The sequence below is a fragment of the Ochlerotatus camptorhynchus genome, unplaced genomic scaffold, assembly GCF_037179485.1.
Source record: "Ochlerotatus camptorhynchus isolate MF236.1 unplaced genomic scaffold, CSIRO-AGI_Acam_v1.1 ptg000246l, whole genome shotgun sequence".
NCBI lineage: Eukaryota > Metazoa > Arthropoda > Insecta > Diptera > Culicidae > Ochlerotatus > Ochlerotatus camptorhynchus.
Genome location: NW_027040736.1, coordinates 471,028 through 490,008, shown reverse-complemented (window position 1 = coordinate 490,008; position 18,981 = coordinate 471,028). Strand labels below are relative to the sequence as shown.

Sequence of the window (18,981 nt, the reverse complement as noted above, 5' to 3'; positions counted from 1 at the left end):
AGTACCTGCAGTAATTCAACAGAACATTGAGAATAACATCAACCAACAAGTTAGTCCAGACAGTACTTCGCCGGTGGTGGAGCCCTCCTCGTACGTCACCATAGGCAACTACAGTAACATCCCGACGGCAGTCATCGAAACCTCCGACCGGCTAGCCTTGGATCACTCGTCTCAGGAAGGGGGACCACGTACAATCGACAGCAACAATAACACGTGCGATGGGGAATCCCTGGACGATAGCATCGAGGTTGGGAACTCCGGGGATGACCGTGCCGGAAGTGACACCGGTGCGGGAGGTAATGCGGGGGGTGGTGGTAATCAGAAGAAACGGAAGCGAAGGATTCTGTTCTCCAAATCGCAAACCTACGAGCTGGAGAGACGGTTCAAGCAGACCCGGTACCTGTCGGCACCGGAGCGAGAACATCTGGCCAGTATGATCCATCTTACGCCGACGCAGGTAAAGATTTGGTTCCAAAACCATCGCTACAAGACGAAACGGGCTCAGATTGAGAAGAGTTCGTCCAGTTTTGCGCACCAGATTGGAAATTCACCGAAACGGGTCAGTGTACCGGTGCTGGTGCGGGATGGGAAGCCATGTCTGGGGTCCATGACGGGCATGATCGGGAAGACAGGAGGACATGATGGACAGCAGCAGCAGCAGCAGCAGCAGCAGCAGCAACAACATCAGCACCAACAACAGCACTTCATGTCAGGGGGTCTTCATTCTTTGATCGGCGTGACAGCGTCTGAACACGGCAGTATCGGGATCGGATACCAACAGGGCGGGCAGGGTATCATGCAGAACCATGGGGCTTCCGCTGGCGGTAGATGGTGGCCTTGAGCTGGGTAGTTGGCAATATTTCATGTGATACATTTGTGAAGAGTTAAGTATATTGTAATTTTAAAAAGAGAGTCTCTATCAGATGTTATGTATTCCGAACGGGTCCATGACGGGTCCAACACGTGCTGTCCAGCGTTGGATCAGGATTTATTATACTCAGTCTAGGAATATCCTGAGAATCTGAGTGAAACTGCTCTCGTTTTTCCTTATATTCTTAAAGTTTTTGCTGGAAAATCGAGCAAAATTTTACTCAGTCGATGAGTAACCTACATTTTTGCGAATTTGAGTGAACGAAACTAAAATGGTTTAATTGGTTTAATCGGCCAGTTGTAATTATTCCGGAAATTCCTTAAAATTTCCCCCAGAATTCCTTTAGAATAACGTTAATAATCTCCAATTTCGGAATAACGTTAATAATCTTCAGATAATTCCTTTGGAATACTCCTAATACGTTTCTTTGGAATTATCCTCAGAATAGAATTACTTGGAAATTTTCTCAAAATATCCTTGAAACTCTCTTCGGAATCATCTTTCCAATTTCCTTGGAATTCTCCTGTGAATTTTTTTGAAACTACCCTCGTGATTCGATTCATTTAGAACTCTCCTCAGTATTTCTTTGAAATTATCGTCAAAATTTCCTTTAAAATGCCTTCCGAATTCTCTAGGATTTCATCTGGAATTCTCCTCACAATCATGTTGGAATTCTAGCTCAGAACTACCTTGGTAGTTATTCACAATTTCCTTGAAATTCTTCTCAGAATCACCTTGCAATTTAATTTTGAATTCACTTGGAATGTACCTTTGAATTCCCTGGGAATTCTTCTCATAATTCCCTCTGAGGTAAACCAACATTACCATGGAAGTCGAGTCAGAATTCTTTTGGTTTTTCCCCCCAGAATATCCGTGCAAAATTCCCTTGAAATTGTCACTGGAGTATCTTTGAATTAATTTGCTCAGAAACCAACATCACAATCCTCCAGATAATAATTTAAATAACCATAATCCTATATTTTTCTTTCAAGCCCCAGAGCCTTAAACATTTTCCAGGGAACATACACGAAACGAAAATCAATTATTTTATTCTGTTGTTTCACTTATACATTTTTGCCAAAACAGCCTTATATATTCCATAAGACAAACCACATAGGTCCTACAAGAACGCATAAAAGGTATGTGTGACCGCTTATACATTTCATTTGACACATGAGCTTCATTAACTTTTTGCAAGGCGTCTGCTTATTAGTTGACTTATACATTTTATGAATAATCAGCAATAGAAATTTGCCAAAAGGTATAAGGAGATTTCCGTGTAATCTTTTTTTTTCTAATCTAGGATCTACGAAATTTTTCAAAATTTGGCAACTTAGTCTCAAATTAAAATTTCACAAAATTTGAGATTAAAGTATTGACCCGATTTTGAAATTGTTTTCTAATATTCTACGAAATCCATGCAGTGGTCTTATTGCACCAAAGTACACTGGAGTCGCTTTTTACGCGGGTGATTCGTCCCGCGTAAAAAAAAACCGCGTTAATTCCGGAATCCGCTTTAAAAAAAACCGCGTAGATTCCGAAATCCGCGTAAAAAAACAGCGTAAAAAGCGACTCCAGTGTATACCTTAATCATCCATCTTGAACATGAATGAGAAAGAATTGGAATTAGGACCAGTTCTTGTCAAAATAACGATAAAAAAAATAAATTTTTGGATCGACCTTCTCCGATTTGCATGAAGCTTTGCTTAATTGTTTGTTATGGGAAATGATCCACATTTTTTTTTGTTAATATTCAGCCATTTTAACGGCGTTTTTTAAACAAACGATCAAATTGACGTCAGAAAACAAGCAGAGCCGATCTTGATACCCGATCCAGGTTGGAACAGAATAATAAACAATCAAAACCATAATTTGCATCATCACAAATACACCTTTCAAGTCAAAACTAACTTAGAGTTCTTCCTTAAACTTCCTAGGAAAGTTTCTCTAAAATTCCTTGGTGTTATCTCCTGTGATGCACCGAATAGAGCTATTCTACCAGGCAATTGACGCTTGCACCAACATTTTAACTGATATTATTTCCCACCTAGCTAGTTCTACAAAGTGACTGCATCCTGAAAATCAACTTCAGCTCAAGAGTTTTTTTAGATGTTCCCAGTGAAACTCAGTTCCTTTAAGGGGATCCCTTATCCACAAATGATTCAAAATATTTATACATACATACAGCTTAATAGTGAATGTAATATAATGATAATAATAATAATAATGAGTGCAATTCTTAAAATAGTAGTTTACTAATTTATATCAAGAGTTCTTTGATTTTTGATTTGTAATGTTGCTTCAAATTGGTTTTCAATAATAATCGATTGTTCAAAGTTTTCTAGCGTTCAGGAAGTACGTTATATACAGATGGACCATAAAAGGAGGTTCGTATTTGACCAAGGCATATAAATGCCCTAGAACGAATTAAATTATTTGCATACCGAGTGTTGTGATCATGATTTGCGATCGGTAAGATGAGGTTACGATGCATGTTCGGGTTTTGACGTAGGACTACGTCTGTGATTTCTATATGGGGGTACACTTTGTGAAAACCGAAAATGGAACATGTAGCAAAATTATGAAAGATTTTTAACGTTAATAACTCAGCTGTCTTTGGACAAATTTCAATAATTTTATCACCAATCGATCAGAAATATTTCTACGCATCTTTTAAATTTAAGATTTTATCATTTTTCAAAATGTTACTATTGAATATTTGCTCCAATGTGCAACTGTTGCTATGATTATCACCGATTGCCTGCTAAAAGCGATTCCCCTAACACAGATTTCAAAGTTGAACTCTATCCGGTCCCACCATACGGTGTTTATTCAATCAATGGTAGTAGTGTTCTCCAGTACACAACGAAAGGCTACCTGCAAGCAGCGAGCTGCAGCCCGCATGAACATCCATAGAAGAAGGAAGAAGCCGCACCGCTATTGATCGGAATCAGTAGCTCTTCGTGAGTCGCTGTGGGTCATCTATGTCAAGCGCGTCATACTTAAGAGTATAAACAGAGAGAACTCCGCTCAAATTCATTTTCCTACACAACACACAAGCTGCAGTTAACACATAAGATTTATTATATAAGACCTCGTAGTCCTACGTCACCATTGCGTACAACCCCATAGGGCTGTCCTTTGTAGTTTTTTAGCGTATCGTATATAAATAAGCAAGATTGCAATTTACACAAACCACGTAATGGAAGAATACTGTGCGATGTGTTGGTGTAAATATTTAAACATTGGTTTTGCAATATTTGTAGTTTTTTATCTTAGCTTTGCAAGCATGTCCCCAAACAATGATTAGGTATTGCAGAGCGAGCACTCCTGGGCACAAATTTGCTAACACGATACATTAAGCCACAAAGAGACGAATTGTTCCTTTGGACGTGTTCTATATGATCACCCCAAAAGAGGATCTAACACCAAACCTAAAACGAGACATTTTTCCAAGGTCCAAAATCTTAGTTTTGAGAAGACGATCGAAATTTCCGGCTTTTTCCCGGTTCACTGGTCACCCTGATAGAGATTGTTGTAGGAATTCCTAAAGTAAAGAGTTACAGAGTCGCCGTCAACGCCAATAGAAGTTGTGGGACATCCTAGGGAAGTTATGACTTCTTCTTTTCTCTTTCACATATCAAGTTTATTGTTTATCTCATATTAGCTTATTGTGTGCTCTCAACTAAATGTTCTAAATGCACTTCCACAGTTATTAATTGAGAGCTTTCGATGCCAATACCAGTGCATGAATTTATATATTGTGTAGCAAGCGCAATAATATCCTACGCCCAGGGAAGTCGAGAAAATTTCCAACCCGAAAGATTCCCTCGACCGGCCCGGGAATCGAACCCGCCACCTCCGGCTTGGTAATACCAACAATCAATACGAAACTAACGATTTTAAATTGGCTCACCACTTTAGTAGCCTATTGGTCCCAAGCAAACGATTAACGTACCCTATTCTAGTTGAAATTCTATTACTACACTATGTTTGTTTTGATTCGCTATGAAAGTTTGACAGATAACATCAGGGGTGTGTGGATTCATGCAGAACATGCAGGGGTGAGTGAAATAGCTTGGGACTGCTTGGGACCGTTGTTCTGGTACTGAGTGAGCCAAAAATAATAATGATTTTCTTCGGGACCCAGTGGTCTTAGAGTTACCTCTACGGTAATACCATAGAGGTAACTCTAAGACCACTGGGTCCCGAAGAAAATCATTATTATTTTTGGTTCACTCAGTACCAGAACAACGGTCCCAAGCAGTCCCAAGCTATTTCACTCACCCCTGCATGTTCTGCATGAATCCACACACCCCTGATGTTATCTGTCAAACTTTCATAGCGAATCAAAACAAACATAGTGTAGTAATAGAATTTCAACTAGAATAGGGTACGTTAATCGTTTGCTTGGGACCAATAGGCTACTAAAGTGGTGAGCCAATTTAAAATCGTTAGTTTCGTATTGATTGTTGGTAATACCGTGCCTTTACTGACTAGGCTATGACCCAGGTAACAAATTGATGCTTAACGAGTGTTCTTTCAACGGTTTTAATTCAGTCTTAGTTTGAATAATTGTTGTACATAGACCACTTTAACCTTTGTTCAGCTTTTAAACACCTAAATCTGGTGATTTTAATCAGCCCAAAGCTTAACATCAATATAAATTATAAGCTTTTCAAGGCATTAACCAACAGTCTTTTCCAACCCTTGTTCAGCCTTCATGTTTTATTAAAAAATAAATAATGGAATACAGATTCATATCTTATACTTTTTATGAGAGAGCTTTAGAATGTTGCTGACTAATTGGAAAAACATATTTATATTGTTATTATATGTCTAAAAATAACCCTTTACATTTCGGGATTCGAACCGGCAGTCGCTGATTCACAGGCGTCAACTATACCCACTCGACCACATGAGCAGATTTGTGGAAAAAGGTATGATCATTAACTTGTAGCACGTCAAAATTAAATTGAATAATAGCAACTAGAAGAGCATTATACAGCAATGCAGAATTGTTAACAATAAATTGTGACAGTAAAACATTCATCTCATTTCAAGTGCAGGAAACACAATGTGGACACAAGTGCGCGATGTATTTCGAAGCTATTTTGCTATATTGAATTCTATTTTTGCAATGCGGTATGAAAATTAAGTGCAATATAAAGCGGTGAACCAAGGGGTAAGTCTCAGCACATTGTGCCGAAATTAGATTCGGTACAGCTTGGGCACATCCATCGGCACACCTTCGGCTCAATCTTGCAATTGGATTGTTGTAAATAAAATGGGAGCACTTTTGGACAACACTGTCATTGAAGTTGTTCACAACATTACGTGCTGTTTGACTGTATATTCAAAACATCCTCTAATTAACCACTTCATTCGAGCAGCTAAAATGACGTTTACTACCACTCGAACTTTGAAATAAAACATTTTGAGATTTTTTCTTCTAGAACCTCGAGAAAAGTAGCCAACATTTGTGCGTTTCATAAAAAAATAGAAATTAGTTGGTCCAGTTTTGTGAAATCGCAGGTAGAAAGTCACACCCAAAACTGCTTGACAAAGTGGTCTATTGAATATACCAGAGGAACTCAGACCAGTTGTTCACTTATAGATCTAAATGCGAAATGTAGGTTCTAGAGTGGGCTCAAGAGAGAGGCAGTTAATCAGACCCCATTAGTACCCTTAATTCAAATAATGCTGCAACTCACACAAAACAAACTACAGAAGTCTATTCATCGTCCTCTATAGTCGGTCTCCAACAATGTTCCCCACCGGTTCCAATTCTTTCCAGCCGCTGATAGACCCTTACTTTCATATTACGAAAGGCTAGGTTTCTGGTCTGCGTTTGAGGGCATTATAAAACCCTAAAACACAGGATTTTTTTTCCATCCTATGAACACAAAACACCTAAATTTTGGATACCCGCCACTTCCCGCGTCATCCCCAATCCGATTTATCCTTGCGATTTCAAACCAAAACATTTAAGGTGTCAGAAATACCGGGTTGCCGGGATGGATATTTTACAAACAATCGCAGCTTGCTCTATGACCGGCCCAACCGACACACTTGCGGCACACTGACAAAAAATATGACCCAAAATTGGTGTGCGGAGTGACCTACCCCTTGTGGTGAACAGACAAAACACAGGAATACAAATGTTAATACTTCCGCCGTCCTCGCAGTCCACTTCTAGGTGGAGATATCCTTAAAAAGTTCCTCTTCCTTGTCTCTACTGCTGGTGCTGCTTGGGATTAGAAAGGTAGGCAGTGAATTTAGAATAACTAAAATATCGGAAATGCAACAAGTGACACTGGCGATATTTAACAATATTGTGCAATAAATTCATGTTATTCTATAACGCTATCAAAATATTTGTAAGCGCATTGCAGGTTTTTTGGAGTAGTATTATGCTTAAATAAGTCTTGTTCAGTCTTTAGAACAGCTAACTTACTGAGGTTGAATTATTGGGATACAATTCGCTTCATGCACTACTAATCAACTGTATATGCAGCCTGGTGTTAATAAGCTTCGTACACCTTAAATCAACCAATAATCCACTTCTGTTCTTACAATTCAGCTTGAATTGTTACTTGGGAAGGCCCCAAGGGAAGTTATGAACCATGTTCGACAAGGGACAGTTTCGAAGATCAATAACAGAAAAGCAAATTGCACTCAATTCTTTCGATGATATTCAACATGGCGTTGCTTTTTTTTTATTAATATTTCCATTATTGTTAACGCGCACCAGGCTCTCTTCCCTTTCACTATAACGATAGAGTGTAAGATTTAATAAATTATGATTTCATAAGTCTAGCGTTCAGTACCGTAAGGGCCGGACTACTTTCGTGCATAGAATCTTTAATTTACACATTAGGGTTATAAGCTTGAATGTTATAAAAACATCGTTCAGGTAATTTTTTTTAATCGAAAAAATCAGTTGAGCCCTTATGATTCTGAACGCTGGAAATGTTTTACTAATCCTATCTGCTCTCTACACGCGGTATCAACCCGAACAAAACAATGCGTCTTCCTAGCTAACATGGCTTTTACATACTGTACAATATATGTACAGTTAACTCCCGACAACTCAATCGTAGAAGTTCAGAAAGTCATCTTTTACTATTATATGGGGAAGGAGGGGCATTGTGAGCTTCCTGTATTAGTTACAATGGTGACATTGAACCTACTACCGATTAATTTGTTTCGCACAATCAGAAGTTTGGGACTGGAGTGCGGGATGCTCATTATGCCTCACCTGTTCACAATGCCCCTCTCACCCCTAGGTCTATGATGTCTAATCTCAATATCTTCTTTTAGTCGAGTTGCAAGGAATTAACTGTATATAAGAACACTAAAAGTTCGGTAACAGAAGGGGGCTTCACTAATTGCTTATTCCATTTTCAAAATAAGTGTACAAAACAGGAACGACAACCAAATTGGGTTAGTAGGGCAAGATGGGGCAAGGTGGGTCAGCGGATAGATTTGTTTGTCAATATCAACAGGTTCGTTGTAGTCTAAAACAGTGGTTTAAAAGTGCCAAAACGTGCATTTTTTTTGTTTATGCAAAAACAGTCCATTTAAGCCATGTAGTGTCTTTGGAGAAGTTTGTGCACTTCTTTTGAGCTTAGTCATTTCATGATTAATCCACCTAGCAGAGAGATGAAAAATTTACTTTTTTTGTTTGTCGAGATAGCAAAATGGTGTCTTGAGAAAAGTTTTAGACAATATTAAAACAAACATTTTTGCTCAAGACCTCAACCCTCTATGTTTACAGAGATATGTAATTTTTTTTGATAAGAGCCTTCAGATAATCAATTTTTGCAAATAACTTTTCAGGAAGTAATTTTTTGACAGTAGTATCAACAATCAATACGAAAGTAACGATTTTAAATTGGCTCACTACTTGACTAGCCTATTGGTCCCAAGCAAACGATTAACGTATCCCATTCTAGTCGAAATTCTAGTACTACGCAATGTTTGTATTGATTTTTATGAAAGTTTGACAGATAAAATGAGGGGTTATTGGCAAGCATGGGAAAAATCGATTCATTTTGCATTTACTACTCACTCACACGCATACAACATCAGAAACGAACAGCAGCTTGTGCGAGCCGCACTGATTTCGTTCGTATTCGCATTGCTCCTATCTTCTTCAATGAACGCAGAATTGAGCAAAACAGACAGCTGAGCGTAACATGAATGATTCTGAGTTTAGTAGTGTGGATGATTTCTCTTTTATTATTTTTGCCATGCTGAGCCTTTTACGATTGCATTCTGCTGAGCTGAATGAAAAATTTGCAGAAAGAATCACTTTTTATTTTCTAGCTTTAAACATACATTGACACATTTAAATTGCTGTTAATATGGAGAAAACGGTAATACGGTGTCACATAAACATAAGCGTCAACCAAATACCGTAAAACTGCAGTGGCCAATTCAACTGATTTAAATCAGTGAGCCAAAAACTATCTGACTCGGCTATTTAAATCGTTAGCATTCGGATCTTAACCCTTTAGAAGGCAGTGGCAACTATATTACCACCAACAATCTGTATTTTTTTTTCTCCACACAAACAATCCCGTTGCAGTTTTTTTTCCGTGCATTGGCTACTTCTGATCTCTATTATTTTTTTGAGCCGGAACAAGTGGAAACTGAGTATTTGGGAGTCATTTTTGTGTAAACAAACCGCCATTTTCGAGCGGAAATACGAATATCAGCTAAAACTCATTACAAATCCCACAAGTCGGTAAGTTTTTCAATAGAAATATACTGTTTTGGAACTCCTTTCTTAGATCATGTACTTTTTTCAAACATTGATCTGTAGTTCATGTCAAATGTTACAGTTTTCTACAATGAAAAATGCTCGTAATACTGTTACATGCTATTTTACATTTCAGCTAAAAGTATGTCGAACACCGTATACAGAATCGAATGACGAGGTTGAAAGAGAGCTGGCGAAAATTTGTGGACTACCTGATAATCCCGATGTGTCCGATGATGAACTGGAAGCTGATCCGGAACTCTCTACCTTGAGCAAGCTAGATACCACTAGCGTGCACAGGAATCTTGTGAATGAGGGGCAATTGTTTTTTCTATGGTGCATTTAATCTGGGGATGGAGAGTACTCCAAAGTGCTTGGGAGATGGTGATGTCCACCCACCACTGTTTCCCTACTGCTCTATTTAGCTAATTTTATTTATTTTTTTCTCCAATGGGGGTTCATCATCTTCAATGGAAACTGCTTTCAGACAGCCAATGGAATTGACAATTTAATCCCATCGACAATGTCGTCAGTTTGTCAAATGGTTGCAATAGTAGGGCTTTAACCGAAATAATTCATTTGCTGCAATGTTGTTGCCTTGGTGGTTGGATTCAGCTGAAGTCACTTCAGTTGGTGGTGATAGCACCCACAAACCGATTTGAATGACCAATAAGAATCGCATTCTCCTTTCGCATGCACACTGCGTCAACAAGTACAAGGTTCAAACAGTGCGCATAGCAGTGAACAAACAGTATTTTGCTCTTGATCAATCCAATCTTGATCAGTGGTGTTGAGTACTTGGCACTGATGAAGTCTGCAAATAGTAGACGAAATACGCGTATCTGTCAAAAGAAAATAAACCAACACACTCAAAACTCTTCATAAACGTATATTGCTGTTTTCGTGCTTGCACTTGGCTGGTACTCCAGCAGTGCTGCCAGCCATTGGGCTGGCACCGTCAAAATATACTGCCAACACCTGCTCCCAAGAAATCTGCATCGCTCTCAGGACCTCAGTAATAGTATTGAAGATGGTCGTCACGTCTGTTTTCAACACCCGTCTCACACCCACGAATGTTTCCGTCGGCCGATCATTATCAATATACCTGATGACAATCGCCAACTGCTCGTGGTGGCCACAATCGCTCGTCTCATCTGCAATGATTACCACTGGTTTTCCTCGCAAGGATTTCGCAATGGTCCGAAACATTACGTTGTGCAACGATGTAATCATGTCATTTTGAATACGGTTACTTGTGTACTGGCAATTTTTGGCACCTTCCGCCAAGTGTTTTTCCATCATCTTCTTCTTCTTCTTCGCATTTCAAGCTTATTGCATATCGCATATTAGCTTATTGCGTGCTCTCAACTTAGTGTTCTAGATGCACTTCCACAGTTATTAATTGAGAGCTTTCGATGCCTGTACCATTTTTGCATTGGTATAATTGTGTGGCAAGTCCAATCATACTTCTATGCCCAGGGAAGTCGAGAAATTTTCCAACCCGAAACATTCCTAGACCGGACCGGGAATTGAACCCAGCCACCTCCAGCATGGTCTTGCTTTGTAGCTGCGCCTTTACCGACTGAGCTAAGGGAGGCCCCATCACAGGATCGTAGTTAGCCACCAACTGTGTGGCAAACTTCCCGCTCATTCCGGAAGTTTCTGAATCCTGTAGGAATCGTTGTAATAATGTTTTGCGGCATGCTCTTCTTTACATGTTAAAAATATAAACCAAACAAAGAGGTTTAACAAATATGTAACGACTGGAACAAACATGCACAAAACTATTTTGACAAGCGAGTACATGATTTTTAACGGAATGACGACTTGTGCGAAGGATTGAGCATGTCAACCCTGTTCCAAAGTACCGCCAGTCGGGGTGACAGAAAATAATGCCGAACATTTTTTAGAACTCTTCTTGACTTTTACCCTTAGAGTTCAATTTCCTCAGTATTATCCAGAAATTATTCTCGGAATGAGCTAAAAATTATCGGTACTCTCTTGAAATTTTCCTCAAAATCCCTTTAGAATTTAACTCACAATTTAATTTTCTCGGTATTCTTTTCGAAATTATGTTGGAACTATCTGCAGGATTCACTAGAAATCATTCGCAGCGTTTTCTTGGAATACTCCCCAGAAATCCTTTGGAACTGTCCTCAGAATTCAATATCCTTGAGGTTCTTCACGGATTTTTTTAGAACTCTCCTAAGAGATCTTTTGATATTCTTCTCAGAAGTCCACTGGAATTATGCTTAGATCTCTTAATGATTTTTTCTCAGAACACCTTGGAACTCAATTTCCTTTAGAGTTTCAGAATTTTTTCCCGGAATGAGCTAGAAATTATCCTCGGAATTCGCTTGAAATTTTGTTCAAAATCCCTTTGGAATTTCACTCAAAATTTGATTTTCTCGGTATTCTTTTCGAAATTAGCTTGGAAGTATCCACGGGATGCACTAGAAATTATCCGTAAAATTTTCTTGGAATTCTCCCAGAAATATTTTGGAACTGTCCTAAGAATTCAACGAGGGGGGCGACACATCTAAATCTCAAGTTTAGATGGTCAACAAATCTCACACTAGCGAATCAATCTTCGAACAATCTTCTTTCATTTGTCGCATCTACTTGCATCGCTCATCAATTTTTTGCAGGAAATCTTCAGAATCGTCATCAATCTTCTTTCTATCTACTCAGCGTGCGTGCAGCTAGCCACAGCAAAACACAATCTTTTTTGCATCGTAGATAGAGTCGTCCCCCTCGGAATTCAATATCTTTGAGGTTCTTCTCGGAATATTTTAGAACTTTTTTTTTTTCTCAAAACACTTTGGAACTGAGATTCCCCTAAAGTTTCAGAAGAATTTCCTCTGTATTATCCAGAAATTCTTCCTAGAATTAGCTTGAAATTATCCTCGGAATTCTCTTGAAATTTTTCTCAACATCCCTTTGGAATTTCATTCAAAATTTGATTCTCTCGGCATTCTTTTCGAAATTATCTTGGAACTATCTGCAGGATTCACTATAAATTATTCGCAGAATTTTCATGAAATCATTCCCAGAAATATTTTCTTCTAGAACTGTCCTCAGAATTCAATACCCTTTACGTTCTTCTTGGAAATCAAGTTTATTTATCTGTCCATTCACCAAAACGTTGTAGTTTTTCTACCAGAAATGTTCAATAAAACTTGTCCCTCTATTCACCAGAACTGTGCAATTTTTAGATCAGGAATTTTCAATTCAGCTTGTCCCTCCATGCAGCAGAATGTTGCAAATCATACACCAGAAATTTTCAATACAAACTTGCCCTCAGAAAATTTAACACCCGAAAATTTGAATTGATCAGAACGATGCAAATTTTTCAACGGTTATGTTCAATTAAAATTGCTTCTCCAATCTTCTGATTGGTGCCGATTTCCTTTTTCCATTTTTCACCAGACATTTTCAAATAAAGCTTGTCTCTATTTTCATAATTTTCATCATAAATTTTCAGTAAAGCAGCTTCCCTCCAATCATCAGAATGGAGCTTAATTTTAAATAAAGTTTGTGCCTTCATTTACCAGACTAGTGCAAGTTTTCCACCAGAAATTTTCTGTTCATTTCATTCATCAAAGCGATGCAAATTTCACACTAGAAATTTTCAATAGAGCATGCTCCTCCATTCACCAGAACGGTGCACCAAAAATTGTCAGTGAAGTTTGTTTCACCATGCACCTTTGTGGTGCAATTTTCAGGGTTTGCCTCTTCTTGCAAATTTTCCACCATAAATTTTCAATGAAGCTTGCATTGATCAGAACGATGCAAATTATGCACCAGAAAAATTAATAAACCTTGCTTTTACATTCACCACAGTGTTGCGAACTTTCCACCAGAAGCTTTCAGTTAAATGTGCACCTCCAAATGTTTAGCGCGATTCAATTTTAGAACCAGAACCAGAAATTTTCAATAAAAAGCTTTTTCTTCTATTAACTACCATGAAGGTGAACTTTTTAACCTTAAATTTACCCTTTTCTTTTAACCCTCCATGAACAACCTTGATAAAAAAAATTACACCAGAAATTTTATGTATGCACCAATGTGGTGCAATTTTTTGACCAAACAATTTAATTGAAGTTTGTCCCTTCATGCACCTTTATGGTGCAATTTTCAGGCACCATCTCAAAGTAATTGACGCTATAAAAGGGTTTCAATTTTACCTTCAAATCAATTTATCAAGAAATCTAGATATTTTTTATCATAACTTTGAAAATGTGGAAATAAAAATCTTATTTATAAAAGGAGGGGCAATTGCCCCACCTTGCCCCACCCTGTGCACGCCAGTGCTAGATACATCTCTGATCGATATTCTCGCTAGAAGTGATGATTCAGATGATGCTGCTAAGGGCAGTGGGACTGAACGGCACACATCCATTGATGAACCACAACCGTGTTCTTCGGGTTATCACAACCGTAAGCATTTAAAAGCGATTCCTCACCCACGCACGATTACCCGCATTGAAAACAGTTGCAAGTGTCTAATCATCTATTCGGGTCATTGTGCTAACCTTATATGATATTGTTGGATCATATCTGATATCGTATATATATGTTACCGATTTATTAGGAAAGCCAACTACTCAAGCATTATCCGAAACATCAGCTTCAGATGATTCGGATGACGATCAATCAAGCGAAGATTTTTCCCAAGTGGACCAATCAGACGATGATGAAGTTGACTGGAAAAAAAGGCGATTGGTTCCAGGATCCCAATACAGCCAATTTTGATAATGTTCGTTTGCAAGCCTTGAATGTAGTCCCGGGAAATGCAAGATCTGTAGCCTATTTCGCACAGTTTTTCGACGATGACATTTTGAAACTTATAGTTACCCAAACTAACATCTACGCAGACCAACAGCAAAGTCGACACTGGGAACCGGTATCTGAAGCAGAAATCAAAGCTTTTCTAAAGATTACCATTATGATGGGTCTCAAGCCTCTTGCAAGTGTTAATTTGTACTGGTCAGGTCAAGTGATCAATTTTTCCGTACGGACGAAATTGCTTCCATTATGCCGTGCAAGAGATTCAAAAAATCGTAGAGAATTTGCATCTGAATGATATTCGTATGATGCCTCCAAGGAATTCAGATCATTTTGACAAACTGTACAAGATTCGTCCACTGCTTGATTTACTGAACACTGCATGCCAGAGAGCAGTACAGTCCACATCATCGCAATCGATTGATGAATCGATGATTCTGTTCAAAGGGCGATCGACATTGAAACAATATATGCCACTAAAACCTATCAAGAGAGGGCTATAAGGTGTGGACAAGAGCCGACAGTGATACTTGTTACGTATTTGAGTTTGATATTTATACTGACAAACGCGATGACAAGTCTCCTACTATAGGCCTAGGGGCCAATGTAGTCAAGAATATAACGCAGAAACTAATTGATGAAGGATTTCAAGGTCATGTGACCTTTGATAGTTTCTTCGCCTCATACGGTGTATTACAATACTTATATGATCACGGAATTTATGCAACGGCTACAGTGAACAGTAATAGATCGGACCTACCTGTACTACTTAAAAAGTACAAAAGAAAGTCCCAACCGAAAAGGCGAAAGCGTTTCCTGAGAGGGGAGTACAAGTGGCGTTTTAAGAAAAACGTTGCTTTTGTAATGTGGCAAGATTCCAAAATGGTAACAATGTTGACTACAGCATTCCATCCTAAAACCGCGACAGCTACGTGTGAAAGGAAGCAACATGATGGTACCAGAAAAACCATCGTATGTCCGAAAGCGGTTCAGGAATACATAAAGCGGATCGGTTTGATCAAAAGAGAAGCACGTATGGGGTCGGTAGAAGAAGCCAGAGGTGGTGGCTGCGGATTTTCAATTTCTGCATTGATTTGGCTATTACGAATGCATACTTGTTGTATGCATCTAACAACCATGTGCGAAATCACGTGACTCAGCTGCAGTTCAGGTTGAAGTTATCACGAGACCTTGTTGGTAACTATACTTCGAGGAAGCGCAGCCTACAAAGCGAACCAAGATATTCTACAAAGAAGCCTACAATGTCTTAAAACTATCAAAAAGAAGGAGTACCAGATAATCTACGCTTTTCAGATGTTGGAAGTCATAAACTGGAACAGTTGGCTACCTATCGTCGTTGTCGCCTATGTAGTACAAAGGCTAAAAATAAGAGGTCCAAAATTCAATGTTCCAAGTGTAAGGTACGACTTTGCGCAACACCTTGCTTTGATTTGTTTCACGTAAAACTTAATTGAAATTGATCTATGTCTATCTTACAATTCGTTCCAAAAATAAAGTGCACCTGCAGGGCAGTGGCAAACATATTGCCACCAAGGTTTTTGGACTTCGAAGGCAGTGGCAACTATATTGCCACTAATTTTTTCAAGTTTTTCAACTATTTTTTTCCAAACAAAAAATATATTTGAGCTTTTGACCGAGTAAGCATTGTGTTTTATTGTAGTTTTGGTTGATTCCTTGCTTGGTTTCCACGGCCTTATAAAGGGTTAAGAATTCACTCTGGTTCTCCCTCGGTAGGGAAAATTTTTAGGATGTCTTTCAGTTTATCCTTCTTTCCTTCTACTGCTGTCATTTCTGAGTCGACCTGCAGAGTCACTTGGTTGGAAGAATTTACACTCGTTCGGCAATCTGTTTGTAGGTGAGGATGGCTATTTTGATTCTGTGGCACTCGCGCGAGTGAATGAATTTTCCCATGCTTGGTTATTGGTTTTTCCTATGTTTCGAGTGGTGAATCGATTAGCTTGGGACCGAAGAGAGTACCAGAGCTGAGCCAAAAAGTTGAGCACGTTATTTCGGGACCTTCTAGTCTTAGAGTTACCTCTGTGGTAGTATGTTCTACACTAATGTTTGTTTTTTTTTAAATACGCCATTTTGTATTGGGAAGCAAGTCCGTATCTTTAATGTTTCTTGAGATATTCAAGGTGTTGATCCAAAATTAGCACTATTTCCAAGGCCAATAGCTTAAAGTCGGGCAAAATTGGGCAAACCAGGTTGATTACATTTGAAAGTATACTTAAAATGCTGCCCAATGCATACCAAATCATTAGTCTTCTTTAGTATTCTCTGCCGATCTGCTTTATTACCAAACTATATACATAGAGGCTCCTTCATACGTCACTTAAAACCAATTTTGCCCGCCTTTGAGCTATTGACCTTGGAAATAGTGCTAATTTTGGATCAACACCTTGCATATCTCCAGAAATATTGAAGATAGGGACTTGCTTCCCAATACAAAATGGCGTGTTTAAAAAAAAACATTAGTGTAGAACATACTAATGTAAAAAAAAATGCTTCCTGAAAAGCAAAAAATTATTTTCTGAAGGCTCTTACCGAAAAAATGACATATCTCTGTAAACATAAGAAATAGAGGGTTGACGTCTTCAGCAAAAATGTTTGTTTTAATATTGTCTAAAACTTTGCTAAAGACACCATTTTGCTATCTCGACAAACAAAAAAAGTAAATTTTTCATCTCCCTGCTAGGTGGATTTATCGTGAAAAGGCTAAACTCAAACTTCTCCGAAGACACTACATGGCTTAAATGAACAGTTTTCGCATAAACTAAAAAACGCACGTTTTGGCACTTTCAGACCACTGTGCAACCGCGAGAGGGTGACTATCTACGATGCAGGAAATATTTCGTTTTGCTGTGGTTAGCTGCGCGCTCGTTGAGTAGATATAAAGAAGATTGATGACGATTCTGATTCTGCAAAAAGATGATGCACGATGCAAGTAGATGCGAGAAATTAAAGAAGATTTTTCGTATATTGATTCGATAAAGGGAGATTTTTCGAGCATCTAGAATAGAGACTTAGATGTGACGCCCCCCTCGTATTGGGACTACATTGAGCCGACAAAACCATACATACATCAAGTAGATGACCCGTCTTGCCCCACCTTATCCTATCCTAAAAAGTAACAAGCGTAAAACCATCGGGCACCGTTTGAGGGATGCCAATGCAAAAACCTAACTAACTATAGTTATGTAAATGTATATATCTTGGGAGTTCCCTCTTGGATATCGCGCCGTTCCTTGTTCCTTGTTTTGTAATGCCCACTAAAATCAGCATAATTACTATTGGGACGAGCGATACCCGGAGAGATTACAATCCTACTTAGATTCATTATAAATATTCCCTAAGATGTAACGATGGTGTGAATGTCTTTTCCTTAGCGTACCTACACTATTCAATAATAAGAGTGTTGCATATCACTTTCTGTTGCAAATGATATTCGTTTTCGTTTTTTTTTGCTTTGCATTCTTTCTAATAGGTTTAGCGTGTGCGTTTATAATTTTAGGTTATGTCATACGATAATAGTAGGTTTTGGAGGTTAGCGCCACGAACGATTAAATCGTAGGTGTTTGTGAAGCGTATGAATCGATTTAACATACTTGAGAGGAACACACACACACACACACACAGAGAGAAACGTACATTGACAACGCAGCGAAGGAAGGTTCGTATCGTATTTTTTAAGAAGAATTCAAAAGGATGATTGTATGCTACACAGGAACGAAACACGGTGTCTCTGAAGGAAAACCTTACTATGAAAAAAAAATCAGTATCGTTGAAATGCCCACCAAAGGAATGTTTAGGCTCGCCCTTTTCATATGAGGCTAGTATCGAATAATGTTCTTACAATTTTTATTTTTTACTTTTACGCATTTTCGTCAATCTAAACAATTTCTCGGCGTCACACACACATGGGACGTGTTTGTTTGTTTAAATTTATCTGCTGCTTGCTCCAAAACAGGTTGAACACGTTTTCACAGCGCTCCAAACTTCTCAGGTGAGTGTGACTATTGTCGGCAGCTTGGTTTTCTTCGGCAGCCTTTCCATTTGAACTGCGTGTTAACCAGCTGTTCTATTATCGGCAACTTGGAATCAGCCGTAATGGGTACCAGAACCATCATTTACCCTATATGGAAATATGACCTTCAATTGTACATAGTAACTCTACTGTCTGTTCCCGGTAAGTTCTCAATAGCAAGAGACCTCTCGAGCTGGGTCTCAAGGTCAGCTTACTACTGGGCAATTGGAGGGGCTACGCTGGTCGCGTGCAAAATACTGTCACCTGATTAACGTTATGGAAAAAATGCAACTGTGGTTCAAGATGGAAACATTTTATTGAGGACAACTATTGTTTGAGAGGGTTGGTTTATACTACTACTATTGTGGGTGTGGGTGTAAAGTGGGTGGTTTATTCTTGAAAAACGTACCGGTACTGCTGATGATGATGACTCATGCTGAAGATGGACGGCTTCGACTACGCTGGACTCACTGTGCTACGAGTTCTGCCAGATTCGGTGTGGCGATC

General features: G+C 38.8%; 1 protein-coding gene across 2 annotated transcripts in view; it reads left to right on the top strand.

Annotated features, from left to right (window-relative positions):
- LOC135704706 (homeobox protein vnd-like) overlaps positions 1-883 on the top strand; it is a 41,426-nt gene extending 40,543 nt beyond the window's left edge. For both annotated transcript variants that reach the window (XM_065226188.1, XM_065226190.1), the window contains exon 3: positions 3-883. In XM_065226188.1, the coding sequence (XP_065082260.1) occupies positions 3-841 (839 nt within the window). In that variant the 3' untranslated portion in view covers positions 842-883. The remainder of the gene's footprint in view (positions 1-2) is intronic.
- Positions 884-18,981: the final 18,098 nt, after the last annotated feature.